This window comes from Poecilia latipinna, unplaced genomic scaffold (assembly GCF_001443285.1).
Source record: "Poecilia latipinna isolate Pla-1442-1.1 unplaced genomic scaffold, P_latipinna-1.0 Scaffold242, whole genome shotgun sequence".
NCBI lineage: Eukaryota > Metazoa > Chordata > Actinopteri > Cyprinodontiformes > Poeciliidae > Poecilia > Poecilia latipinna.
The window spans coordinates 137,011-164,947 of record NW_015112858.1 but is presented as its reverse complement, the minus strand read 5'-3'; the positions used below and the strand labels follow the sequence as shown (position 1 = coordinate 164,947).

The 27,937-nt window shown below is 40.7% G+C and overlaps 2 protein-coding genes across 6 annotated transcripts in view; one reads left to right on the top strand and one right to left on the bottom strand.

Annotated features, from left to right (window-relative positions):
• The window catches only part of LOC106947461 (voltage-dependent anion-selective channel protein 3), a 28,627-nt gene extending 1,223 nt beyond the window's left edge, over positions 1-27,404 (bottom strand). Inside the window, exons 1-10 of one of the 3 annotated variants that reach the window (XR_001424994.1) lie at positions 27,266-27,404; positions 25,995-26,065; positions 24,455-24,504; positions 24,123-24,125; positions 20,455-20,607; positions 20,293-20,345; positions 17,797-18,018; positions 17,567-17,717; positions 17,419-17,476; positions 15,620-15,806 (exon numbers count right to left, since the gene is read on the bottom strand). Coding sequence is in view for 2 of the 3 variants with exons in the window: in XM_015032468.1 (XP_014887954.1) it covers positions 15,715-15,806; positions 17,419-17,476; positions 17,567-17,717; positions 17,797-18,018; positions 20,293-20,345; positions 20,455-20,607; positions 24,123-24,125; positions 24,455-24,504; positions 25,995-26,061 (849 nt within the window). In the remaining variant the exon portion in view is untranslated. Of the gene's footprint in view, positions 1-14,793; positions 15,807-17,418; positions 17,477-17,566; positions 17,718-17,796; positions 18,019-20,292; positions 20,346-20,454; positions 20,608-24,122; positions 24,126-24,454; positions 24,505-25,994; positions 26,066-27,265 lie in introns of those variants that run through there. The other 2 variants (XM_015032468.1, XM_015032469.1) reach the window with 2 other exon arrangements.
• On the top strand, positions 60-11,389 carry tor4aa (torsin family 4, member Aa). Of its 3 annotated transcripts, none has more exons than XM_015032465.1 (3): positions 60-324; positions 5,819-6,268; positions 8,760-11,389. In XM_015032465.1, the coding sequence occupies exons 2-3, from the start codon at positions 5,819-5,821 to the stop codon at positions 9,615-9,617; spliced, it is 1,308 nt and encodes a 435-aa protein (XP_014887951.1). In that variant the 5' UTR covers positions 60-324; the 3' UTR covers positions 9,618-11,389. The 3 variants fall into 3 exon arrangements, with proteins under 3 accessions (XP_014887951.1, XP_014887952.1, XP_014887950.1); XM_015032466.1 differs by having other exon boundaries at positions 60-350; XM_015032464.1 differs by lacking the exon at positions 60-324 and adding an exon at positions 1,222-1,612.
• Positions 27,405-27,937: the final 533 nt, after the last annotated feature.

Genomic DNA, 27,937 nt, shown 5'->3' with positions numbered 1-27,937 from the left:
TGACATGCCAGTGATGGCTCCGCCCCCTGGAAGCTGCAGCTGATATGCTTGAATTCTCCTTAAGGAAGGAAGAGAAACAACACAGAAACCGACTACTTTGGTCCAGTTGCTTCGGACTGAAGCCTCATCAGCTTGTCTAGTTTCGTTTGGGCTTTGCACTTATTTCAGGCACTTTGTTTGACGTTTTGCTTGGCACGACGGGCTCTCCATACTCTTTTCTTCTCGCATTATCGACTCGGTGCTGAGCTGAAAAACGGGACAGCAGGAACCTCAAAGTGAAGAGAGCCGGTCCGGGTCACTGGGGGATGACGCTACTGGACCTCAGTAAGAGGCCCTGGTTCTTCTGACAGGTTGGTCTCAATCTGAATCTTTCTCCTGTTTTTTCCCCCCGTTGTTTTATGTTTCCCAAAGATTTTCCTTCAAAGTTACCGTTAGATATTAAGACTCTGGATTTCGCTGCAGACACCAGAAACACCGATAAAGCTCAACTTTAACTTTAAGCTGCAATAATATACTGAACGTTTATAGAAAGCGTTGTTTAATTTGAGTTAGATTTCATGTTTATTGTTTCAGTTTTTCTTTTCTTTTTCTTATCAGTCATCCAAGAGCAGATTTGTGAGATAATTTCTAAATTCAGAGATTGATCCTATTGGTGATTAGCTCCAATAATCATTCAATTTCAACGGCAGAATAATTATCACTCATTTTAAAATAAAATCGTATTTGCGGCTTTATTCATTCCTTGTTGAAAATATGTGACCAGACCGCCTCATAGAGAGGATTCCCCCTTCAGATTTAATTTTCATTAAACATATGAGACTAATCTTTGTTTTGTACAGAAGAGACCCATTAATATTTAACGGGACGCTCAGTATGTAATTCATGCTACATTTCTGGATTTCCTAGTTGTAATTCTGACTTCCGGCCACTGGGGGAGCTGTTGTTCATATTTCCAGCTTGGCATTTCTGACTTTTCACTACAAATCATAGATGACAAATTTCGTTTTCATTCCAGTCGCTCATGCCAGAACCTCAATTATGCAAATAGCCTCGATTTCACTGCGATTTCCACACCATAACGCATCTTTCTGTTATCCTCAACTATTCTATTTTCAGAAAACATTCAAACCAAACAGAATCTAGACATAATATCTCTTTTTTTTTTTGCTCGTATAAGACCCTCTGTGTCTCATAACCTCTGTGGTTAACTGATGGTTTCCTCTGTCTTCATGGTGACTGGAGCAATTAACTGCACGTCCAGTTAAACTCACTACAGAAAGGCTCAATTTAACCACAAACTGATTCTCAATATGCCTTTAAAAAAATAAAATAAAATATAATAAGCCAGAAAAAAACTGATCCTGAGACAGAGAGAGAATTAGAGTCTTAAAAGCTCGAGTGAATTAAAGGAAACAATCATGTTAGAGGAGAGTCGGCAGAGAGAATAAAAAGAGGAAGAACGAGGCGGAGCCCGCAGTCAGAGGGCTGAGATCGCCAGGCTTCCTGCGCTCCGCCGCGTGGGGCTTTCTCTGCCTTCTCCATTCCAACAAGCCATGGACTAGACCTTCACCAACAATCGGCTCACTTTGGACGGTTCATGCCACATTTGAAGGTAATCGGAGAGACAAGTTTTCTTGAGTTCTGTCTTGAGTTTGGCGTTCACAGCTGAGCTATAAATGGAGGGATGCGCAGTCTTCTCTGTGTGTGTGACTGAAAATTTGAAAATCATTTAATTTTGAAATACACGCATTAGTGGAATCGATCCTGCAAACCTGTGATGCGTTTGTGTCGTTTCAACTGTACGCAGACGTGCAAGTTCTGGAAAAATGCTGAACTTATGAGTAGGAAACTCATTAAAGCGACATTTCTAAGTAGCAGTAATAGTAGCAGTAGTACTAGTGGTAGTAGTAGGGTGAAGTTTTCGATCCGCCTGGAATGCTGCTGGTCTTTCAGGTCTCTGCATGTGAAGACGCAGGGAAAACAAACAGATGGGCTCTGATATCCCTCTGCTTTCTGCTCCCACTGAGCCCACTGGAATTCTTTAGCGCTGATGCAAAAGAGCCGAGTGTGTGTGTGTTTGTGTTTTATAACTTTTCCATTTTTCTCTGGTCGGTCAGACAAAGCCTTCGCTGTCCTTGGCCTCTCCTGGGTGTAACTGATAGTTCCTGTGCTGTGAGGCCTGCTGCTCATCAGCAGGGCATGCTGGGAGGGCAGATTCACACTGCTGCAAAAGTCTGAGTGAGAAGTTTCTGCAGATGAACTTATGGGGTCGTTTCAAAGCACGTCAGCAGAGATTAATGTTAAAATCCACCTGGATGAAGTTGAACGTGTCTCATGCATGTCATCCAGAGAAAACTGTTGAGTGTTGTCACTCTGCAGGGCCTTGCGAAGCTTCCCGAATCATCTGGTACTTCCCTTTCTCTCTCCAGTAACAGTGTGATTTTTTTTCCTCTTGTATGCCATTTGAATATTATGTAAAAGAAAAAAAAGAGAAAGAAAAGAGAGATGGAGAAGTTTTCATTTAACTGTAGATGTGATCTTTATCTTATCTGATGTCTGCCTGGAAACTTGGCTTTGCCTGAATCTCCCTCCATCGTTGCTGTTTCACAGCAATCTGCCTTTTTCTTTCAGTCAACACTTATTGATCTGCTGCATGAAAAGTTGCTAATAGTTTAGCTGAAACCTTGCAAGAAAGCATTTATAATTAAAAAAAACAAAACGTCATTATAATATCTCATCTGTGTGGTTGCGGGTACATGTGTTGTCGATATGGCGTTGAGCAACACTTGGTTTGGTAACTGAGCAAAGCAAGGCAAATGGCAGAAGCATTAAATCCATCAGCGCAGAGCCAAACCTTCCCCACAGCTACACCCAAATGCCCCGAATACCACAATGTTGATTTATTATTATTATTATTATTTGGGTTTTTTTTTTTCCTGTGGAAGTAAAAAAAAAAACTCAACCGTTTGACCTGCTATGTTTTAGTTCTGAAAAACCACATATCTTAGAGTCTGCAGTGTAAACGGAGCACCGTTCAAACTGAGACAAACTCTTTCAAACTTAAACTTTTATTGCACTTCCTCCAAATGCTATTTTCAGAGCCGTGGCGCTGCAGATGCATTTGCATCACGCAGAGCTGGCTGGTCCTCTATGATGACCCTCCCATTTGAAAAAAAATGTCCCAACAGTAAAGCAGGCTGAAAGTGTTTCACACTTACTGACAGGTTCCGCTTTGCAATGCATGTTTCAAAGTAGAAATGTTGCTGCGATGGGCCAAATTGGCCTTCTGTGGTTTTTAACCGCGATTTTCTGCATCAATAACCAACCTTAGAGTTGTAAAAGAGAGAGTTCACCGTCATGTTCTCCAACCTGTGGTTGTTTTAACCCCCAACAGTCAGCATTTTGTTTCCTTGAACCCGCAAAGGACGTCCTTGTCACGAAACCTGCTCCCGTGTTAAAATGCTTATTGGAAATTCATCATTTTATGCTCTTTCCCACATTCCTTTTGTACCTGTGCGCCTAAATTGTTTATATTTGTTGATTTAATTTTGGAAATAAATGGGCATAAAATGCACAAATCTCACAGGTAACTAAATTTAATTGTGCATTCAAATAATTTTTTTTTCTTGCCACAGTTTGTTTCTGTTTCAGTTCATCAAACACTTTTCAACATCAAAGTCGAGACAAAAAGTACTTCAAGGGAGAAAAACCTCCGCAGATCAAGTTGGCTCTGTGTGAAAAGATTCGGTTTCACTCGTCACATTACCACGTTTCCTGATGGTAGACTGTGTAGAATATAGAAAACTTTTATTATTGATAACCAAAGCATCTCATGGTAGAGGGTAACATTGCATACCTGATGAGTCTACAGAGTCAATTTTTTGGCGTTGTCATGGAGACTAAGAGCCAGTCCAAATGTTGTTTAAAGACTCTGGTTACATTAACGTTTCATTGGCTTGGTTAAAGACTAAAAATAAAATACTGAACTTCAGCAGTCATAAATAGCCAAATTAACAGGAATAAGTGAGTCCACTGCCTTTTATATTGTCGCTGTTGATTTTGATGCATCCTGTCACTTCAGCTTGATTCCTAAAGACTCTTTGTCTTTAGATGTCTGCTGCGGTGATTAAAACCCTGTTAAAATTCTTGTTATCAATTAAGTAGTGATTTTTTTTTTTTTTTCTGCGACACTGATGGCAACATGGTGACTAAATTCAGGATGTGCTAAAAACAGAGGAAGGATGAGACGGCTTTAGAAGAGGAGCCATGGCTCTGGCTAAACACTGGAGTTATCTGCTGCAGGCTCGACTCCGGCCCCTTCACTGAACACTGCAGGTGGGATTAACATACCTGTGTGGTAAACTAGGGAGTTGAAGTCTGCACCACCTCTGACTCACAAAGCAATCAGCTGCCAGCATCGTATAGCGTGAGTCATGCAGTGAGGATGTATGGTTTGTGCGAACAGCCAATCATTGGATTTTTAAAATGTAAACAAGATGGGAAAACTAAGAAGACGAGATGCATCATTTTAAATCGGAAGCATTTGTTCGGGCAGCAGCAGGACGACTGCGGCGACGACTCGCTGTCACCGTTTTGAAAAGCGTAGCATGGACCGACAAAGATGCTGCATGAGATCTGCCGTTGTCCTGGCAACATGTGAAGATGTCGATGTCTGCTTGATGGGTTTTGTTGAAGAGGCTAATGACTGAGTAATATTTTCTCATAGCATCTTGCACAAGGTTCCTCATCACCTTGAATCTGAAACGGATTAACCAAGTTCTGTTTTTAACTTTGTAGTATTACAAACAAAACTATAAGACTAACAGCTTTTTCAAGTTTTCTCATCCTCCACAAGAAGCTGATCTAGTTTGTTTGGCCCGGCCTTAACCTCCTGACTGGAGGTCAAACTGCTCCTCCCACTTGTGAGCTAACCCATTTTATAACAAGCATGACCTCAATGAAGCATACAAGTGTTTCATTGCATAAGACAAAGGGGGGAAAAAGACTTTCCAAAACAGTAATTTGTTCTACAGTATAAAGCAACAATAAATTCTTTCCATATCTGCAGTATTCTCCTGGCTTCTCACACCTCAAACTCTGAAGGCAAAACTGCCAACTTGTAAATACTTTTCCTTTTAAACAGACAAGTTCTTTCAGGCTGGGCTCCTTAAAGAGACAGGAACTCACCCGAAGAGTTTCAGACAGAGAAAAACAGTTCCTGCTCACGGCACAGCATCCATTGTAGTTCTTATTGCCCTGAAGGAATGAGGCGCCTCAGCTCCCGGTTGGGGTCAGAAGGTCAAAATGGGATCAAAACAATGTGTATAGGTTTGGAGTCGTCAATTATAGTTAAACCACAAGCTTGTAACTACGCTTTAGGAAACAACTGGATGTTTCATCAGTTTCAGCTTTGAGAGTCAAAAAGTTTTATTGTGGAGTGAGAGCCTGGTTTCTGTTTTTTATTGAATCACAGGTTTGGAAGCTTAAATCAAAGTTTTTATCAGGGAAAATGACCAAACTGGATGTTTTTCCAAACTTCCAGAAAACTACAAAACTGTCCAAACACTGAGCTCCTTTAAGTCAAGGCTAAAAACCCACCAGGTTGATCAACATGTTTAGTGTGTATTTGTTTAAGTATTTTGATGATTGCATTTGACAAAAGGTAAAGTTTATTGCTGTTTCATAATTGGTTATTGTATTATGTTTTTTTTTTTTTTTGAACGGTCTTGTTGCTGAAACGTGCTCTAGACTTTTCCAGACCTTTAGTTTCCAGACGGTGCCGACTCCTGTTGGTAAAGTCTGTCCTCTCTTTCCGTAGATGAGTGACGAAAGCAGCAGCACCTCTTCCTCCCAGGTGGTGGAGGACTTCGAGGGGGAGCTGGACGAGGAGGTGGACAGCGATGGAGGGAAGGACCAGACGGGACGGAGCAGCCCGACCCCGCTGTCCAGCTTCGCCTCACTGCGCGCCGTCCTCCGCATCAAGCAGAAGTACCAGGCCATGAAGCTGCGGCGTCAGGAGATTGCCCACAGCCTGGCGGCAAGCGGCCTCGCCGGGGCTCCTGGGCGCACCAGCCCCAAAATCTTCACCTTCGACGGACTCACCCCGGCCACCTTCCCCGCCTTTCCTTCTGTCCCTCAGAAGAAGAAGAGAAGGAGGAAGAGACGAGTGTTGTTTCCCAACGACGGGCCGCGCAAAACCGTGCCCAAGCAGGAGCGCAGCCGGGCCATGTACTGCCTCTACCTGCTGTTCGCAATAGTCTTTGTCCAGGTAAACCACTGACTGTCCTCCAAACGACGGACGGCTGTAGACATTCTCAAATTTTTTGATTTATGTGATTATGGAAAAGCAAAGCATAGAGAGGTTTTATTATGTAGAAGCTCTAATCAAAAGGAAACAAGAAGTTAAGTTGCAAAAAACTGGCTTCACTTAAAGAGGCAAGGTTATGTAAAATCACATATTTTGAGATTTACATCTTGTTATAATGTTATTCCCTCATCAAAAACACACCTGGAGTGTTGCTTTGATTCATTTATGAATGTTTGAGAGACCCTTTAATCTCCATGGCAACCATTCAGCTGTGCAAAATGCGTGGGGGGACCTAGGCCCGCCTTTGAGATGCAGTTTCCCAGCTTCCGCCTCACAGAGCAGCCCTCCCCTCACAGTTCCCACTCAGCTCCTTCAGACTAGCCAGCAGCAATTGGCAAACACCTGGTATTTGTTGAGCTCATTATATAAACAACTTCTCACACTTCTGACACTGGTAAAATATTGTTAAAGGGTTAATACAGGAATCATTTTTGCGATGACTTCGTGTTGGCGGAGTTTCAGAAAGAGCAGGAGCTTCTTAAAGGGACAGAGGCCCAATTTCAAGGTGTTAAATATCAAAAACTATATAGCATTTTTGTAACCGCTGATGTTGACAGAGTTACTTGATTGATAATACCCTTATATATATATAAATGCAAAACATACAGAAGATTTCAAGATGAAAAAAGATTGGCCTACCATTCAGAAATAACCTCACCACAACCGATTTTTAAAACTCTTTTCATTGCAATTTTGAACTTTTTTTTTTTTTTTTCAAAATTAACTTTCCTGTAAATACAGTGCAATAAGAAAACATTCAAAATATTCTGGATGTTGACAAAAGAAAAATGTAAGTTTGACTGCAGAAACCGTTGACATGAATGAGCAGGCCTCAGGTAGAGCTCCTCATGAAGCCGCTCCTCTCTCTCTGTGCTGCTAAACCTGAACAAGTTGGATTTGTCTTGCTTGTACTTTTAGGTTTCAGTTTAGCTTACCTTTCCCCTGCCTGCTTTGTCACGCCTCTGTTCGTTGACGCTATTATTAGCAAACTGTCATTATTCAGCAGTCTGGTTGATCCAGATGTGATTAAGCAGATTCAGTTACTTCTGCCCTGCAGCTCTGTGAGCAGATGACTACAGTAAATACCAGCTTTCCTACACATTCCACAGAACATGATTGCGCCTATGAATGCGTTGCATTTCAAACCACTAATAGGAATGTAAAGGTGATGGTGAGTTTTCATCACCCTAGGCTTTACTTTTACAATTTCAATAAAACTACAATTTATAAATGCATATTTTTAAGAACTTTTCCATAAATAATGATTTATTATATCAAAAGTCATTTCTGACAGCTATGTGCTGTGGGTGTTCCTCATAGTACGATGAGTTTGCACAGTCATTTTTACAGATATGTTACCAAGTACTTCCCCTTAACCACAGGTTTTAGGTTTTGAAAAGTCACTGCAATTTTTTTCACAGTTTACAAAATAAGTTTAAGGTAGACAAGCCTTCCTCTAGTGAGACGTCCAAAGATCAGCGCCCACATGTTACTGTTGGTACTAAATGGTCCAAACTAACATTCTTCTATGTGGCTAGGTTCAAATGCGGAAAAACAAAAGTAATAATTGTGTCAATAATAATAATTAAATGTGAAGGATTCATTTCAGGTATTTCTCTGGAACTAGCTTCCAAACGAGGTTCATTTCTGATCATTTGTTGGTCTGACTAAAAAAACTATAAAAATTAGATACGTTTGTCTGGTCGAGGCTCGGTTCATCTGGAAATAGATTTGAGAGGAACTTAAAGTTAATTCATACCTCTGGTTTCCAAAGCTTTTTCTGAACCGAAACCTTCAAAATAACAGGGGAGTTTTGTTTTTAGTCTTCGTCAGGAAGGAGGGCAAGTTAGTCTAGATGACTGAACTGTGACAAGTAAAATGGACGGTAACAAAAAAATGTTAGATATTAGTACACAGTGGCTGATGGGAAACTGTACTTGATGTTATACAAAAAGATGCTTACAGTAAACTAAAGGTTTCAACGATTTATTGGATTAATTGTGATGAATTGGTTATTGAAATAATCATCAACTAATTAACTAATAGATGAATTGTTAACAGATGAATAAAACAGCCTGTGTAGATAAACATACATAGGTAAATATATGTCAAGGTTAAGGTTCGCTACAGTCACTATTGTAATAAAATCTTTATGTTCTGAGTTAAAAAGGAACTGAAGTATTAAGTTGCTTATGTTATTGTATTTCTAATAAATAAATATGTCTTATTGTCAAAAGAATTGATAGAATAATCGATTAGACATTCAGAGGACCCAGGTTTTAGCATTATTGCTAGCTTTTAGACGCATAAAACAGTTTATTGTTTATTTTATAAAACGCACAAATAAAGTGAAGCAAAAATATTTCTAAAACGTGTTCCTGTTCCTCCCCAGGTGTACAACGCCATAGAGAACCTGGACGACCACGTTCTCCGATACGATCTGGAAGGCTTGGAGAAGACTCTGAGGCGGGAGGTGTTTGGCCAGCAGGGGGCGGTGGAGGGCCTGGTGTACCACCTGAAAGACTACCTATCCACATACGTACACAACAAGCCGCTGGTGGTGTCCGTCCACGGGCCCAGTGGGGTGGGAAAGAGCCACCTGGGCCGCATCCTGGCCGGACACTTCCGCTCGGTGGTGGGGGACGCGCTGGTGCTGCAGTACTATGTGCTCCACCACTGCCCCCGGGAGGCGGAGGCCATGCAGTGCGCGCGCAACCTCTCGTCTCTCATCTCGGAGATGGTGGAGAAGGCGGAGGAGGAGGAGAAGATCCCGCTCTTCATCTTCGACGAGGCCGAGCACATGCACGTGGAGATCCTGGACGTGCTGCTGCAGCTCGTCGCCTCCAAGCAGTCCAACGAATACCTGAACGCCATTTACCTGTTCCTCAGCAACCTGGGCCATTCGCACATCACCAAACACATGCTGCAGAACTCCTCGAGTATTTCCATGGCGATGACGGCCTCGGGCCGTCACAGCAACCTGGTCAAGGAGCTGACTCCTATTTTGCGCAACACATTGAAGAAGCATCACCCGCTATGGACCGAGGCCGACATCTTGCCTCTGGGACTTCTGGAGAAAAGCCACGTGATGGAGTGCTTTTTGGAAGAAATCACTCGAGAGGGCTTCTACCCAGACCACAGCAACATCGAACGCCTCGCGGGGGAGATCGAGTACTACCCTGTAGTCGCAGGGCGCGAATATTCCCAGTCGGGCTGCAAGCAGGTGGTGGCAAAGGTCAATCTGCTGTGAAACGCTCTTGCAGGAAACCTTTGGTATTTTTCTTTTTTTTTTTTTTTTGTCTTGTTTTACATTCCTTTTATCCATGAAGAATAAAAGTGGGAGGGGAGAGTATGACAGTGATGAAATCTGAAACTTGAAAAGGCAGAACTGAAAACCCAAAGTCATCAGGAGAAACCAGAGCTGGAGGTTTTCCAGACAGATGGGAAATAAATCCTGTGAAAATATTCCAAACACTCCTTAGAGGGTTGGTCCACCCAGATTATATCACATTATTTATTACTTACCACTGCTGGCATCTCTGTCTATTCAGTACATTTACAGTTTCCCAGGACATTGTAAATTCCAAATAGACTTCATGGATATTAATTAATAGGCTCAATATGACTTTAAGTCTAATAATTAATATTATTAGAATTACTTAGGATTATTATTATTATTATTATTATTATTATTATACCAGTATGAAATTCTCATGAGATGATTGAGTTTGTTATTGGGGTATTTACTGAACATGCTGCATAGCCTACTTGCTTTTTGCTTTGAAACAGAAAAGTTGTTGCAGCTTAACTATAAATAATGTTATGACAGCTATAATAATATTATCTATGCTGTTATGATAAACAGATTTAAGCAGTTTAAGAGCAGTTTTCAAAGAGTTATTATTGTGGAAAGTTTTATGCCTTTTTATTGTTCCTCTTTTTGCAGCCTAGGAAGCTAGCTAGCTAATTAGCTAGGCCATCTACGCAGGTAGCTAGGTTGCTAACAACGCTGTCTTAGTAAAACTGTTGTAGGCCAGGCTACAACTACAGGATGTTGTTTCAACCAGTTGAATGACTTGGTTTGGAGCTTTGGTTAAAATGATGCAACACAACATTTTAGTGGCTGTGTAGCTGTAACTTTTTAAAAGCCGTTGAATGCCTAAGACCAATAAATGGTCATATTCTAACATTTTACCTTCAAATGTTTTAGCTGGCATTACACTACAAATTAAATTATTGTGTTACAAATTAGAATTTTGGGTATACAATAATTTCTTTCCAAGGTATTTATTTTTATTCCTGCCATTATGTGACTTTCTGCTCTGGTATTAATAACTTCAACAAGAACCTCTTGTATTTTGTTTGGTTTCAGTATGAAGCTAACCAGAGCAACCTTTTTGTCATTATATTAATCACAGATGAAGGGAAGTCGACAAGGGTGTGTATTTGGGTCACGGTTGGTTTGAATTTCCTTAAAAGTATCTTCTAAGTTAACATGAAAAGCTTTCATCAGGAAACCACATTTGCACAATGCAAGGTGGGTGTGCTGGACTAAAAAAAAAACTTTCCCGTTGCATTTGGACCAGAATCACGCAAGAACCAGTGTGGATCTAAATAACTGAGAAAGAATTGGATTGTAAGTATTGTTGCTAGCATGAGGTAACTTTGCTGCTGTTGCGCAGAAATTTTCCCCAAATACTCTTCTATTCTATTATGTCGAAATCTCTTTGTAAACTTAAAAAGTGATGTACTCTGACTGTGATGTTTGTAAAATTATGAAATCTTTGGCAGATTTTTAAACATTTAAGTTTGAATTTAGAGCTACACATTTTTAAAACTGAGAGCCTCTGGTCTCCAGATGATATCGGGGCCCTTCTGGGACCCATATGGGTGGATCTTAAATTGTACACAAGCTTGGTATAATGTCAAGGTTTTGTGATCAGGACTTTTTCCTTTTATACTGTGAAATTTACGCTCCGCAATTCAACAAATGAAAAAAAAAAAAAGTCAGGGGTGGAACTCTAAAAAGAAAAATGCAAACGCTTGGTTTTGTTATTTATATATGTATTTTTGCTATGTGTATGTAAATTGGGTGGACTAATCCTTGAACCAAAGTAGGCAGCTCAAACAGAAATGACTCCATAAGGACTGAAGGACGTGCATTACTTGATTTGGCATTGCCACAAAAGGAAGATGGAGCATTTCTTCCAGGACCTACTAAACCACCAGGCTGAGACGTTTCTCATTAAAACCAAAAGTCCTGTTCTGTCGTACAGTCTGACCTGAAGCCATCATGCATGATGGCTTCAGGTCGCTCTTTATTTCTACTAGCAGCAACGTGACTTTTGCTTGCATTCGATAATCTCTCAAACAGAACCCGCCTTCCATGACCAGTTTATTTATTACACATTCAGACATGTTTTTATGATTCACAGCGAGTTTACTACCGAGGGAATGAACTGAGTCAGCACTCATTTCATTCAGAGTCTAATCATTTAGACTCTGATTAGCCAATCAGAGTCTAAATGTTTTCGTGGAGTTGGGAGGTTGGATTTTTTTTTTCTGTTGTTGTTCAGTCATCTTTGTGTTCCATGTCAATAAAAGTCATTAAAAATGTTTTACAAACATGGATGCTGTGGGATTCTTCTTCAACACGTGTGCCAAATGTTTTAAGAATTTTTTTATAGACTTTAACTGTCAGTTGTGTCCTAACACACAAGCTGTTGATTTATAAAGTTCAAGGTACAGGCCTTAAAAACTTGGAGAAATCGTTACAAAATTTAACTATAGCTTGTAAACCAGTGGTTCTTAACCTGGGTTCGGCGGAGCCTCTGCCGCGGAGGTAAAGACATACTGTGTAAAGTCGTGATGACGCCCCGCTTTGCCATCACTTGCTGCAGAGGATCACGTTACATTGCTTGTAATGCGGAGGAGCACTGATTGAAGGAGCTCCACTCTCAACATGGATTTGAACTTGTGTCTTTAATTACTTCAGCAAAGCTCACAGTTTTTAACAAATTCTATAGTCTAAATCTGCTCCTTAGTCGCATCTTTTTGGGGTTGCTACTGCCTCTAGTGGCGTGGGGGTGGTAATACAACTAATATAATTACATTATATTAGTTGTATTACCACTAATATAATGGTGGTAATACCCCATTATATTAGTGTATTACTAATATAATACACTAATTATATTAGTAATTGGGGGGGCGGGGAGGAATCATAACCCACTACAGAAGGGTTCAGTGAATGCACATATGAAACTGTGCATTCACCGAATGTACAGTTTCATATGTGCATTAGGCGGTGTATAGACATCGTCTATACTACCTGGAAATTAAGCTGTTGGCATGTACTGACAGACTGTTGCTGTCAGACAGCAACAGCCTGATGTGTTCCTTCATCTTCATGATGGTATTTGTTCTCTAACAAACAGCGGTGGGCAACTCCAGGCCTGGAGGGCCGGTCTCCTGCAGCTTTTAGATGTGTCTCTACTTTAACACACCTGAGTCAAATAATGAGGTCGTTAGCAGGACTCTGGAGAACCTGACTGCACTTAGGAGGTGATTCACCTGTTGGATTCCAGTGTATTGAACCAGGGAGACATCTAAGAGTTGCAGCACACCGGCCCTCCAGGACCAGGATTGCCCACCCCACAGAGCAGAAATGATTCATGCAGGCCAGTAAAACATTTAAAGCAGCAGTATTATGTTTTCCAGCCGCATAGTGCAATTTATAGCACTATCAAGTAACTATGCTGCTTCAAGTTCAATGAAATTGCTACATCAAATATGACTTAAAAGAAATTTGACTTCAGATTTTAGCATCTTGAAATTGGGCTTCTGTCTCTTTAAGACACTCCTGCTCTTTCTGAAACTCCGCCTACAGGAAGTCATCAAAACATGGCTCTGCTATTAACCCTTTAACAACTTTTTTTTTTTTTTTAACCAACGTTGCACTGAGACGTAACTGGCAGAAGCACAGTTCCACCAGGCGTTTGCTAATTGCTGCTGGCTAGTCTGAAGGAGCTGAGTGGGGGAGGCAGAGATAGGCACACCCAGGCGTTTTGCACAGTTGAATGGTTGCCACAGGAGATTCATGGATTTCTCAAACATCCATGAAAGAATCAAGGCAACGCTCCAGGTATGTTTTTGATGTGGGAATAACATTATCACCTGATGGAAGCTTTAAAAAGTTAGATACTTTTTAAATAACATTGCCCCTTTAAAATGGATATATCCACAGTTGTATTTATTGTGAATTTTACAGAAGAGGATTAAGGCCACTGGAAAAAAAGAAAGGAAGGCGGTGCTTCTACAGTAAGTGTTGCAGCATTTAGGCGAGGTTACAAAAACACTGAGGCCTGGACCAGTTAAAAACAGAAACGCAACCCTCCACATAACAAAACGGGCCTGATGGCCTGTTATGGCCCATTTAGCCCAGTTAGCATTAGCACCAACATGTGCATGTTTTCTTTCTAACCGCTAATGTTTTTTGCATCTTTCCAGCTGTTGAATGATTTTTATTGGTCTGTAGCCGCTTGGCAGCATTTGACTTCATTTGTGATTATGTTGTGGTTTCTTTAATGTTGCAGTGTTTCAACTCTGCCCAACTCTTTGTAGAGTCTAATAGCTTCTCTTTGATATATTAGCCCTTTTTACTACAACCATCTTGGCTGGAAAGCCTTTTGGAAGGCTTTCCAAAAATATTCACACCCTTATAGATGTATTTTTTTCATCTTTTGTTACTTGTCAGTTCACTTCCTTGGGATTTTACTTACACAACAGAGTGCGACGTTGTGATGTGGAAGGAAAAGGATTGATACTTTTCAAACAAAAGACTGTAAATATTCAGCACCATTTACTCTGATATCCCTACATAAAATCCATCCATCCATTTTCTTTACACCCTTGTCCCTTAGTGGGGTCAGGAGGTGCTGGTGCCTATCTCCAGCTAACATTCTGGGTGAGAGGCGGGGTCACCCTGGACAGGTTGCAACACAGAGACACACAACCATGCACACACACACACACCTAGGAGCAATTTGGAGGGGCCAATTAACCTGACAATCATGTTTTTGTACTGTGGGAGGAAACCGGAGTAGCCAGAGAAAACCCACGCATGCGCAGGGAGAACATGCAAACTCCATGCAGAAAGACCAGGGCCGGGAATTGAACCTAGAACCTTCTTGCTGCAAGGCAACAGCTCTACCAACTGCACCACTGTGCAGCCATGCATAAAATCCAAAGTGATCAATTTCCATTAAATCCTCTAGTTAGTAAACTTAGACTAACTTTAGCTACATTAGCTACAGTACATCCATGTATATCCATGTCTTAGAATAGCCTAGTCCAAGTCTGAATCAGAAGTGAAAAAAGTGGATCAGTGATCCTGACATGAAATATACAGAAAAAAAAAATCAAGACATGTTTCCAGTTTTTTTATTAGAATTCTTCAATTTACATTGGAAAAAATGAGGTACTGTGTCTAAAAAACAAATGACAACAATCTGAAGGCTAAAGTAAATAAGACATCTTAGATGTGTGATGTGACTGTAGAAACAGTAAAGCTGAGGGAGGGGCTCAGGGGTTTAGGAGGCTCAGGGGGTTGAAGGGGTTTTAACGGTGTGGCGATGAACCAGTGAGGACAAGCAGCTGTTACGGACCAGAGATCGCTCGAGGAACCAGCTGCGCCTCGATGCAAAACATCCTCGCTATCTTTGTGGCCGTTGAGCCGAGACAGATGAAAGCAACGCTGTAGAAATGCAAAACTAAACTACGGGAAGATACCAGAAGATTCCACCACATTGATTTCACCTGTCAGACAGAGCGGCCACGCAGACGTAAAAGGTTCTCATGACCGAGAAGGATTTCAGTTTAAACCAAATAAAAACGGGCATGAGTAAAAATTAAAAAGTGTTTGAACTTATTAAAAAAAAAAAAAAAGCAGACACACTGCACCTTTTTAACCAAGCAAATAAACATCAGCCAGCCTGTGCGACCATGTTTTCATTCTTTCATGCTTTTAGGTAAAGACTGCTGGAATGAGTTACACACTTTTACACCATCGGTTACGTCTTTCAAGACCTACAGCGAAATAAAATGGTGTGACTTCAGCCAGAACATCAGGAACTCCTTCGCAACCGCGCACCGCCAAATTTCAGGGCCGACACTTCCCCTCCCCCGACTCCAGACTTGACTTTTAGTGTCAGAAAGGAGTGCAGGGAGTGTGTGTGTGTGTGGGGGGGGGACTGGGGGGTGGAGGGAGGAGGGTAAAGGTGAGGAGAGTCCAGAGGAGAGGAGCTACATGAAAGGTGGTGCTGTCCGGTACAGGTGTGGAGTTCTCGTTACACGTCCAGCTCGAAGCCCAACCCCAGCTTGTGTCCACCTGCGTTGAAGTTCTTCCCGTCGATGAGGGCAGAGAGGGTGAGCTTCACGCCTGCAGACACACCACAACCACAGGTCTCCAGCAGCGTCCAGCACATGTTAAAGCTCATGTGTTTTTAAAAATGAAGGCATGAAGCGGCAGTAGCTGCAGCTACACACAAACAGAAAAGCTTAGAAATATCATTTTCCAATCATTGAACATATGGACTTGTTAAACTCATGAATCCAGATGTATTTTTAAACTCGTGCTGTTCAGTTTCAGCACTTTTTCCACTTTTTAACCGAGTAGAGCAAATATGAAAAGAATCCAGTACGACTGTGAAGACACTTAGAACTTAAAACTTTACATTTTCAGTGCTTTATTTTTGTTGATTTTTTTTTTCAGCCAATTAGGTGAAATAGACGCTAAACTTGTTGCAGAAGATTGGGCAAACAAGAAGCAAAATAGTTGATTTAAACAAGCATCGCTTTGCACCACTTCACTTCACAATGTCAACTCTGCAGCCAAAATGTTACACAAGATTTATTTTCATCACTTCCTGTTCTTAATGTCTCTAAGGTGAATTGATATTCCATCTTTTCCTCACTTCTGTTTATATATTTGGATTTTTGAATCCCATTAAACTTGTGAAGTTTTCAGCCTGACCTTTTTGATCGATAACACTTTTTCAATATATGTAATAACAACTCGAGTGTTATAACGTCACAATTCACCTCCAATGTTCTAATCTTATTTTACTGAAAAACATGAAACTTGCTGCTATTTTAGACATCAACTATTTCATTGATTGTTCTGAAAATTTGGCAGCTTTCACAGATTTTTCATTTTACCACTTAAACCTTTTTATAGACTATTAGAAATACAGTAAAAGATGCAAATATCAATTAATTAATTTACTTTTTAAAATAAGGAACATTTTATTGGACACAAGAACATTAAATTGCAACAGCCTGACATTCATGAATGTGAGCCAGGTGAAGCTATGACTGCAACTGGAGGCATTTTGGGTAAAACAGGGAAGATTATTTTATTCAAGTGCAAAATGTATATTTATTTTGTACAGCTTTGGCTTAATTACTTACTCTAAATGTGTTGTTTTTCAGCAAATTGCCTTTATTTGAGTCTGTATAATCGATTTGTAAATTGGTTGGCAACTAATTGAATAATCGATTCATCACGATTAATCGTTTCAGCTCCAGAAGTAATACACTTTCTTTTGTCACTGCAGTCAGTCCCCTCTCTCTTGGCAGAGGAAAAATGTTCAAATCTTCGCCCAGATAAGATCGTGAGAATCGGCCGATCGCATATCACCCAAAATGAAGGAAATCGGTTCACTGAGATGAAGATGAGTGGAACTAAATACACTGCAGTACTGGACTAGAACCTGTTACAGGCTGCAAAACACTAAGTTAATTAAATTTTGTGGTTTTAATGTGACAAAATAAGAAAAAGATCAAGGGGTGTGAGCAATTCTGTCAGTAGATGAAAACTGAAATAGACTTTACACCCCCGGTTACAAAACTTGTTTCTACACAACCTGAACATGTCAACCAAAATTCCTGGGCTGGTCAGAGCTGCCCGGTTCTGAGCCGGAGCTGCCCGGTTCTGAGCCGGAGCCGCCCGGTTCTGAGCCGGAGCCGCCCGGTTCTGAGCCGGAGCCTACCTTGTCGAAGGCCCTGGGTGTAGCCGAGTCCAATCAGGCTGGCATTGTTCACTTTGGCCTGAGTGTGGAAACATAATAAGCTGTGAACCAAAAACAAACAACGACAAGAGGTTGAAAGCCTTCGCCAGAGAGAAACCAGAGCACTCACAGACAGAGCGGTGTCCTTGTCCAGCATGTATTTGCCTGCGATGCCGAAGCGGGTGTTGTTGCTGCCAGCAGTCCAGGCCAGGGTGACCGCCATGTCCAGCTTGTCGTCCACCCTATGGTAGATTGAGCCGCTGAACTCGCTGCCTTCGTTACTGAGAGAGAAGAAGGAAGAAAGCGTTGGGAGACGTGTCGCCGAGGCCCAGACCCAGTGAACTCGAACCAAATACTCACACGCAGGCGTGCACCTGAAGGTCCGCAGCGTTGAATCCCACGGCAAAGTTGTGGTGGCTCGGTTTGGATTTGGTGGCATCGTAGAGTGTCTGGTAGCCGCCCAGCAAGCCTTCGTAGCCCAACACAACAGAGCCATGGACGATGGGGCCCGCGAGGTCCAAGTCGCAGGCCAGGTTCATATTGTGGCACTTGTAGCCCGTCTTCAGCTTGCCAGTTTTCTTGCTATAAAGTCAAGCAGCAACTACTCTTACTCTTCATTACAGAACTGCATTAAAACCATATATTTACAATCTTACTGTATAAAAAGATGCACAACGGGTTTTTTTTTTCTCAATGTCAGACATTGGATCAGTTTAAACTTTTACATTTTGTAGATTATTGGGATGACAAACATGAATTTTATTTCTAAATGCCAAAACAATGACAGAATTTCTTTGGTTTCTTCCCATCAGAAGTTTACAAAAAAATTCCCACATATTTGGTAGAATTGCTAATTCAGCTTGAAATGTTTCAGATCTTCCTCCACAAACTTCTAATAATAGTTTCCTGGAATTCTGATCCATTCCTAAAGACAGGATGACCGAACTGAGACAGCTTTGTAGGTTCAGGGTTTCTCCCAGTGAATTATCAGCCTGGCGGGCCACCAGGCTTTACTTGCCACCAGCCTCCCATGTTTATCTTGAACAGGGTTCTTACACAGTAAAGACAGATGTAGCTAGGTTTGTAGTTGACATGTTGAACTGGAAGTGCCATTCCTGAACCTGAGCATTGGGCTCATGTTACTATTACTTCCACATAATGATGCCTTCTCATACACCTGCAAATTTTTGTAACTTAACATTTCTTAACACAAAAGCACAGCAGGCCCGCTGCTGGACTGATCTAGCACCCCTACCAACAGGCTTAGCAGGTTTTCTGAGGATGCCTTACCCACACACACCTTTTCCACTCTTCCCACTCATTTTCTGTGGGTCTAAGATCAAGGTTTTGTGACGTCAACAACAAAACATCGACTTTGTTTTCTTCGCGATCACTTTGGTTGTATTCTTTATGCGTGACACATCCGCCAACTTGCTACAACAACTTTGCACAGAACAAATTTTCCACAAAGCGCATCTCTGAAATTTTGCAACTATGCAGACAGTTCAGTGTGGAAAAACATGGTGGACAAGCAAGAGCTCCTCTTGGTGGAGGTTCAAAAAGACAGAGAACTTCATGATTCTGACCATAAGCACCTCCATGCTCTCAGGTGTCGCTATGTTGCAACCAAGCGGGAACGATCCAGAGTATTAACGCTGTAAAAATTGTGTCGGCCAGATTCTGCACATCTTTTTTCCCCATACGGAACGTACATGTCCAGTACGGAGGACCAGTATGTTTCCAAGCTTTAACTTCCTGGCTGATGTTGATGGTCACCAAGTTCTAACGGCTGTTCAGCCCACATGAGAACAGAACTCACATTACTGGGAAAACGTCCCATCTCTCATCTGGATGAACCGACCAGACTTGCGGCGCTCCACATTTGTCTTCCTGGTATCTTGGTTGGGTTCTTTTGGTTTCTCCATGATGTCTCACAAGGAGGCAATGCATAAAGATGTGTTCCTCCATTACAAAGTCTAAGTCTAAATGTTGACGCTTTCCCAAATTGTTAAAACGTGATTGTTTTTGTATATGTAAACTCTAACTTTGAGTTAATTTAGCAAACAGAAATAATTTTACTAATCCTAACTGACCTAAAACAGGAAAAGCTTCATCTGATGTAATGCCGACTGAGACAAAGATTGTGTCTTTTGATAAGTGTATATGTAAATGTGTGGTTTCACTCGTACGTCTTCCTGTTGAAGCAACATTTGTTAACGAACACGCAACAGGCTGCTTTTGAAAAACAACTTTGTTGCATTTTCTAATAGCTTACAGAAAAATCTGGCAATTACAACGGAGCAACTGGGCCAGGCTAAGGACTGCTTTTTTTACAATACAATAATAAAGTCGTAACAGCGGAATAAAGAGGAATAGACAGACATTTGCTAAATCGAGTCCTGCTACTGATAATAATTTGATGCAGATGTGTGAAGAGTAAGTACTTCATACTTTATCAGTTTTATTTGTAAAACTGATAAAGTATAACTCCACAAGATGCTCAACATTCCTCAGTTTAAGTTTTTTCTTCTCAAAAAAATGACAACTTCAACGCCGTAATGATTATTACAACTGTTTTCTCATAATATTATGACAATTTTCGTCTTATTGCATCTTTTTCTGGTATCATCACATCGTCATTCCCAAATTATTGCTATTTTACTCTTCTCTTATTATTACTTTATTTGACTTTTTCTTGTATTATTACAAAAGAAAAAAAAATCTGTGACAATCAATTTTGTCAAATGTATTCAGATGTCTGAAGGTGAATAAACACAATATCAGAACCTTCTTGGACTGCACCCGACCTACAGGTTGGTATGGTCTAAAGTCAGAGACAAACAAAAGCGGCCTCACCCTGTGTTTGGTACAAATGAAGTTTCCATGCCAATCTTCAGTCCTTTAGCAAGCTGAAGAGGAAAGCTTAGTGTCAGCACATTTAAACTGATAGAACATTTGCAACATTTAACAATGACTTGGGGTGGGGAGGAACTAAATAAACAACAAAAACACACACACCTTGTCCTCCACAGTCAACTCATTAGTCAATATGTTGTCTGTGTTCCACTTCTGGCTGAGGGTCACGTTATGATCCTTAACCTTGTACGTGGTCTCCAGGTTGCCGGTAGCCTTCCCTGTGTCCATGTTACTGAAGCCTGTAGTGTGAAACTCCTGCACAGCGAGAAGAAGGGGGACGAGGTAACAGCCTGGCGGAGCGCCTCAACTGTTATTATTAGAGGTTAAAAAAAAAAAAAAACCATAACTGAACCAGACCAGGAACAAGAACAAAAAACGTTAGTGGAGGGAAAAAAGAAAGGACAAATTATGTTTCAATTCCAGGGTTTTATGTGTCTGGACCTGATTTTTGGGTAACACTTTATTTGACGGGGTGTGCATAAGACTGACATGACAGTGTCATAAACATGACTCCTGTCATGAAGATGAAGGCGTTTTCATGAATGTTTACGACTGCTGTCATTAAGTGCCATTCAGTAAATAATAACATTTTGAATGCAAAGTTGCATTAAAACTTGCATTAAAAGTGTCATTATTTACCAAATGATACTTCATGACAGCAGTCGTAAACATTCAAGAAAACGCCCCCATCTTCATCACAGGTGATGACAATGAAGTTTATGATATATATGACATATGTAATGTGAGTCTTATGCACACCCTGTCAAATAAAGTGTTACCAATTTTTCTCACTAATAGCTCACAGAGCCGTATTCAGCAGCAATAACTTGTTGTCTCACTTTATCAGCTCACATTTCTACAGCTCATTAAGGTTTGTGGTTTTACGGATCTATTTTCCAGTCATTCTGACGCAGCTGAACGTTGTTCCTACAGGTCCACTGCTCATCATCAACTTTCTACCCCTAACTCGTGCTGCTTTGCAGAGAGGAGAGTCTTTCTCTTGACGTTTGCAAGCAAACCACTATTGTTCAGTCTTTTTTTCTTTCCAGTCACCAACACTAATATTTCACATGCCAAGATCATTTTTAACATGTCCTGATACACAGAACTCTAGTATTAAAAGGAAGTTGACCTTTCTTTTTCCACAACATGCACTTGAATCATTACAGTAACACCTGCACATGTAGATATTTCTGATTTCATGCAAGGAGGCGCCAGTAACAAAGCATGTACAAGAAACAGACAGAAAACTGACACAAAGTGTGGATAAAATCAAGAAAAGTAAAATACATTTTTTTTAAATATATCTTTTATACTACCACCATATTGACAACATATGTTGATGTAATAAAGCTAGAGTTAACATATGCAGACAGAAACGTTAGGTGCAAACAAAACAAGAATGATTGAAAAATGGTAATAAAATAGTAATAAAACCATTTTTTCTCCCATTGACAGAAAAGATTCAGTCAAAGAATTTAAAATATACATTTTTCCACATTTTAATTGTTAACTAGGTTGTGGCTTTTTTTTTCTTATGAAAGCATTAATTCAGATTAAATTATAGATTTTTTTAAACATTTCCTCAACAGTATTTGTCCATTCATCATATATTACTACTGTTATCTGAATATGCATAATATGTCTTAAACCGCTGGGTCTGGGTCATGCGTTTTTCTAATGTAAACTTTACTGAAAGTTTGTTTCAGTGAACTTTGCAGCATTTTGACAAAACTGGTTCTGCTTTCCTGCCGAAACCAAAGTCAAAACAATACAAACACTGATGCTTATCTCGTATTAGGTTTCTTCCTTGTTGAGACGGGCATCCCACAGATTATCATTTTCAACTCAAATTATGTTTCTCATAAAAACCCTAAGCGGGTCTTCACACACTGTTTGGTAAAAGTAGAAAGCAAATAAGATGAGGAAAAACAAACAAAAACAAAAACAAAAACAACAACAGCAAAAACTAGAAAACCTTTGTTTTTCTCAAGTTTCCACAAATTACATGGAGACAACTTAAAGAACTTGCTAACACTGCCTTCCAGTGGCAGAAATATGTAACTACACACATTGCATACCTGTCTGCATGGAATTTTCCTAAAGCTGTTTAAGATTATAAAGGTGTTTAAAATTTAGAATTTCAGTTCTCCACAATAACTATTTCCTCGTGACATAAAATGTGTATTAATTAATTTTGATCTCAATTAAATGATGTATCTCACATTACTGAATGTTTTCCAAAACCTTAAGTAATACGAGTTGGAGAGGCTAATGTGGGCAGAAAGGGTCTCCTGTAGCAGTCTAAATTACAGCAAATTTGAGGAAGCCTCTGACTGAAGACAGACAAATAAATATGTTTGATTCTATGTAACCATACAGGAACCAAATAAAATAAAACACCTCAGATAAACGCCAAAAACAAACTTGTTTATCATTGAGGGTGGAAAAAAGTAAAAAGGTAAACAAGAAAGAAAAAAAAAATCAAAGTTCTACTTTCTGTCTTTACTTTTTGTCACACTTAAATGTTTCAGATCATCAAACTAATTTGAATATCAGACAAACACAACATGCAGGTTTTACATTAGGATTTTGTCCACCGTTTTTTTACAGAACTGGTTTTATTCAGCCAAACTCGACGGTTTTAAAGCAAAAAAAGCCTAATGTTAGTCCAGACCAGCCATTTCAGTGGTGAACTTTCTAAAGCCTCTTCCTTCTGTTTTTCTCTTGGGACTGAATCCCCTTTCACTGCTTCACTTGCAAATAAACACACAGATTGCATCATGACACAATCAAGGACGGCCATCAGGAACTAGATGAACACGTCTGCAACTCCCTGAACCCGTATATCACTACAGACTGAGCTATGAACATGTTTCCATGATTTCACCAGGATTTGTTATGGAACAGATTTGATGGAGAAATAAAAGATAACAAGACACTGGAACCTGAGTTGACATTTTTTAACTTGGAGAAGATGAAAGAAGCAGAAACACACAGAGTCATTTTATAGCATAAGCAAGTAACTATGTTAAGTTCCGCTACATATCAAATATAATCAAAAATTGACTGTCTCTTTAAGAAATCCCTGCTCTTTCTGAAACTCTGCCTTCAGGAGGTCGTCACAACATGGCTCCTCTGTTAACCTTTTAACGTGTTTACCAGTGTTGCTCTGAGAAGTAGCTCCTGTAATGAGCTCAGCTGATGCTCAGTTCCACCAGGTGTTTGCTAATTGATGCTGGATAGTCTGAAGGAGCTGAGTGGGGGAGTCACACCAAGTTTTCAAGCGTGGAAGCTTGGGAACAGCAGTTCTGTCTTTGAAGGCGGGGCTAGGTCCACCCAGGCGTTTTGCACAACTGAATGATTGCCACGGAGATTAAAGAATTTGCCAAACATGCGTGAAATAATCAAAACAACACTTCAGGTAAGTTTTTGCACTTTACACGATGTAAAGTGCAAAAAAGTTGATTTTGCAGAATACTGCCCCTTTAAGAAACTTGTTAGTAGGAATATTTTAGACGTCTAGAGGTTTCCCTTCGAACTCTATATGTAAGGAAGGATAAAATGCTCCTCTATTCTTCATATTATGCTCTGAGACCACAACTGACAGAAACAAATTTGAACATTACAGACAAAAAGAAACGTAAAAGAAAATATGAAACGGACAGTAAAAGCAAAGGATGGGGTGAATGGAGCTCTGCGCGACACGGTGGGGGAGATGAGGAGTGAGCCGCCAGAGCGGTCGGTTAGGTTCGGGACGTCCATCTTACCATCTACGTTAGAGTATGAGCAGTCCGGGGCGGCAGCATGGAGACAGAGCGGCGGTTAGGAAAGGAAAGGCAGAGAGACACACGACCAATCACGGACCGTCGAGTTTCTCTGCGGGTGAGGTCAGGTAAAGCAAAGCAGCTGGAACGCCGGCGGCGCTCGGCATCCTGGGAAACCTTAAAGCTCAGATTTACAGCGATTACTGGTGCTTAAAGGAGCGTGAAGCGGAAGATGTGCAACAGCAACTCTGCAGGTGTCTGAGCTTTGGTGATCGGACGGCTGGAGAGCAGCAGGATGAGAAAGGAGAAATGGAGCAAAGAAAAGGAGTTCTCACCACGTCACTCTGAGATCTGGTCTTCAGATCTATCTTCACAGCCCCAAAACCTGTTGGGTTCAAAACACACGCACAGTGAGCAGGAGGACTCCACTGCAGGTATTAGCCAATCGAATGTCACTGAGAAGCTTCACCAACACCAGGGTTTCTGTAGGTTTCACCAACTCAATTTTAAGACTTTTTAAGACCAGTGTGAACGAAATTTAAGACCTGCATCAGGACAGAAACGTACAAAAGACAATGGCATGTCTTATTTATTCTGGTAGTGCCGAGTTTTTTTGCACAGAATGCATGTAACAGTGTATTGATATATTGGTATATAGCAAAGGTATATTAGCAGCTAATTAGCAGTAGCCTCAACCATCTCAAGTCACAAAACGGAACGGAAGCAACTGAAACGTTTGCCTGACAGAAAAGTACTTTTTATATTTATTTATTATTTTTTATGGGGTATTTTTTGGCTATTGTGGCCTTTATTTGAAAGTGATAAGACAGGAAGTAGGTACACAGAGAGAGGGAAGACATGCGGCAAAGGTCACCAGGCCGGGAATCGAACCTGCGACGGCCGTGTCGAGGACTAAGACCTCCTTATGTGGGTTGTGCTTAACCCCTGCAGCACCACAGGACCCCGCCTGACAGAAAAGTGCAGCAAGAAAAATTACGAGATTAAATAGTTCTGCCACAAAAACATTTAAGATTAACATACTTAAGGCTAACTTGCATTTTTTCAGATGAATTTAAGACATTTAGTACCAAATGTCTTAAACGGTACATTAATATGGATTCAGTCAAAATGTATCTAAAATGAATTTTAGATGCATGAATTTAAGACTTTGTAAGGATGGACACTCTCAACACTAGTACCAACAATAAATTGACTTAAGTGAACAAATCCGGTTTAAGTATTCACTTCCTGACTGTGAAAAAGTCAACACACTAAATATGACGGAATTCTGCCACTCTAGTAACTAACGTGTTTCCAAACTTCATGGATTTTTCACAAACAAAATGCTCCTGTTTGTACAAATTTCTCTCTACAGAAATAATGTACGCGTCATAACGTAGCCATGTGCGTCTGATTTTAGGAAATATAAGTTTCGTTGTCGTAGACTTTATGGTTTTCTTTGAAACACTAGTTGAGCGCTGTTATGTCATCTCCCTTCCTCCACTGGCGTCCGTAGAAAATATTTTTGTTGGGTCATTTTTGAATGGCTCCCTCTCCTAAATGATATCGTGCAAAGACATGAGCCCAGTCAGATATTTAGATCAAAGGGTCCCGGTCCTCACAGGTCAAGAATTTATTTGGATACTGGTAACCGCGTTTAAATGAGACGAGTCTCTTTGAGATGATGCACCCCGTGTTACTCAATGGAATTCTCTCTTTAGCGTCTTCTGCTACGTTCATTCAGCAGATTAGCATTCACAAGGAACAGCAATTTTTCTAGTCTGTACTACGACTCAGCGAAAAAAAAAAAGAAGGTTGCTCTCCAGAAATTCCCAGCAGGGAATAATATTTCCCTGTGGTTAAAGCATTACTCACCGTAGCCCTTGCTGAAGATGTCCTTGGCGGCCTTGCCAAGGTCCGTGTATGTAGGAGGATTATCCATTTTTTCTGACAAAGACAAAAGTAGAAAAACTGTTTAAACCACAGCTACAAAAATTATAAGTGGCTAAAGCTAAAATATTTAGATAATAGACTGATATTTTCATGGTTTAATTACAGCCTCCTCATCCCAAAATAAGACAAAAGGTAAAATTGTAAACATGTTCTTCTTTTATTGCCTTTGACTTTCATAAAAATGTATTCTATTGCTGTACGTTGCAAGCAAATTTGGAATTAGTTAATTTGCTAATGCAAGTGGGTTTTAAAGGTGTTCAGATTTTGTTATCTTGGAACTATAAACCTTTAAAGACACCAAAGTGTACTTTTAGTTTCATGGATAGAGAGCAAACAGATGGTTAGATAAAACAGATGGATGGAAGGAAAGAGAGGGATGGAAAGAAGGGAAAAAAGAAGCAAGGAAGGGAGGATAAGGATGATGACAGAATGATGGATGGTGGATGGAAGCAAGGAAAGAATAAACACAAAGAAGGATAAGAGTAAATGGACAGAAGGAAGGATGAATCTGGGGCTAATTAGTGGAAGGAAGAATGAATTAAGTATATAGAGAGATAAGAAGTTGATCAATGGAGAATATAATTTCTAGACAATAGGATATGGAACTGTAAACACTTTTTTTCCCCTTTCACTGAACTTATTCAAACCTGGAATAAGTTCCAGGTCTAATCCATAATATTCCTGAGAGCCTGGGAACTGTGGGGGTCCCGTGCTTCATTCAGAGGGGTTAACCTTCATTAATACCACCTGGGATGTAGAAGAGGTTGGAACCTCCTCTGTTATCAACAGATAGTTGTAGCATCTCTGCAGGGGGACAAAGGGCAGCAGATGGGCCAGTGAGGGAGCTGAGGGGGGTTCAGCTTGCTGCTCAGGCCAGCCTGAATGAGGAGACTGTTTTGTTGGTCCCACCCTAAACCCAGTTAAACCCCCACTCAGCTGATAAAGGCCAGGATAACGCCGCCTTTCCAAATGTTTGCCCTAAAAACGTGGAAAAGCCTTCCTCCAGGGATTACGCTGTGCTTTTCATGGCTCAGCATCATTACATAAGGGACACCGTTAGCTACTGCGCTACAACGCGCTCGGAAGAAATGCAGCTAAGGCTGGAAACAAACGCGATAGTTGATACTGACGCACGCCCCCTAAAAGCCCTGCGGTGTGTTTGAGGTTCATTCGTATTGTCAAAGGCTCCTCACCTGTCCAGCAGAGCTATTAGCAACCTTATCCACAAAGCCTACAGAGGACCTTGGCGTGATGCTGCTGAGTGGATTGACAGCTAGCCTAGCTAAGCGTTGCTTTTTCTGAAGACAGGGCACAATGAAGGAGATCTACTACTGAGCATGCGCGCGCTGCCAGCGCTATCTACTATCCCATATTTTTGTTTCGCATTTTCATATATTTTCGATAGACACATCTGTCACACTAAATGTAAATTAAAACAATAATGAACAAAGCAAAACATAAAAAATATTAAGGCAACCACACAGGTATCATACCCCCTCTCGCGCTCGCAGCTGCACGCAGGCGCTGTTGTCATGGTTGCCTAGAGACACCACACACCTTGCTGGATGCTGCATTCAACATCCGCTCCTTTTTTAAAACGTCCACTCGGCATTCCACCACAGTGAGACGGTGAGGATGAACAAAAGGCACATTTTCCAAATATGTCAGGGTGGGTTTTGTATAGAACTAAATTTACTACATTTGTATGTAGCTAATTTGGTCCCATGAAGTTTATTGAAAAGAAAAAAGATTTGGAACTGTCGAACTGTCTGTTTCTGGGATGGACTGCTGACCCAGCCAGCATATATATATATATATATATATATATATATATATATATATATATATATATATATATATATATA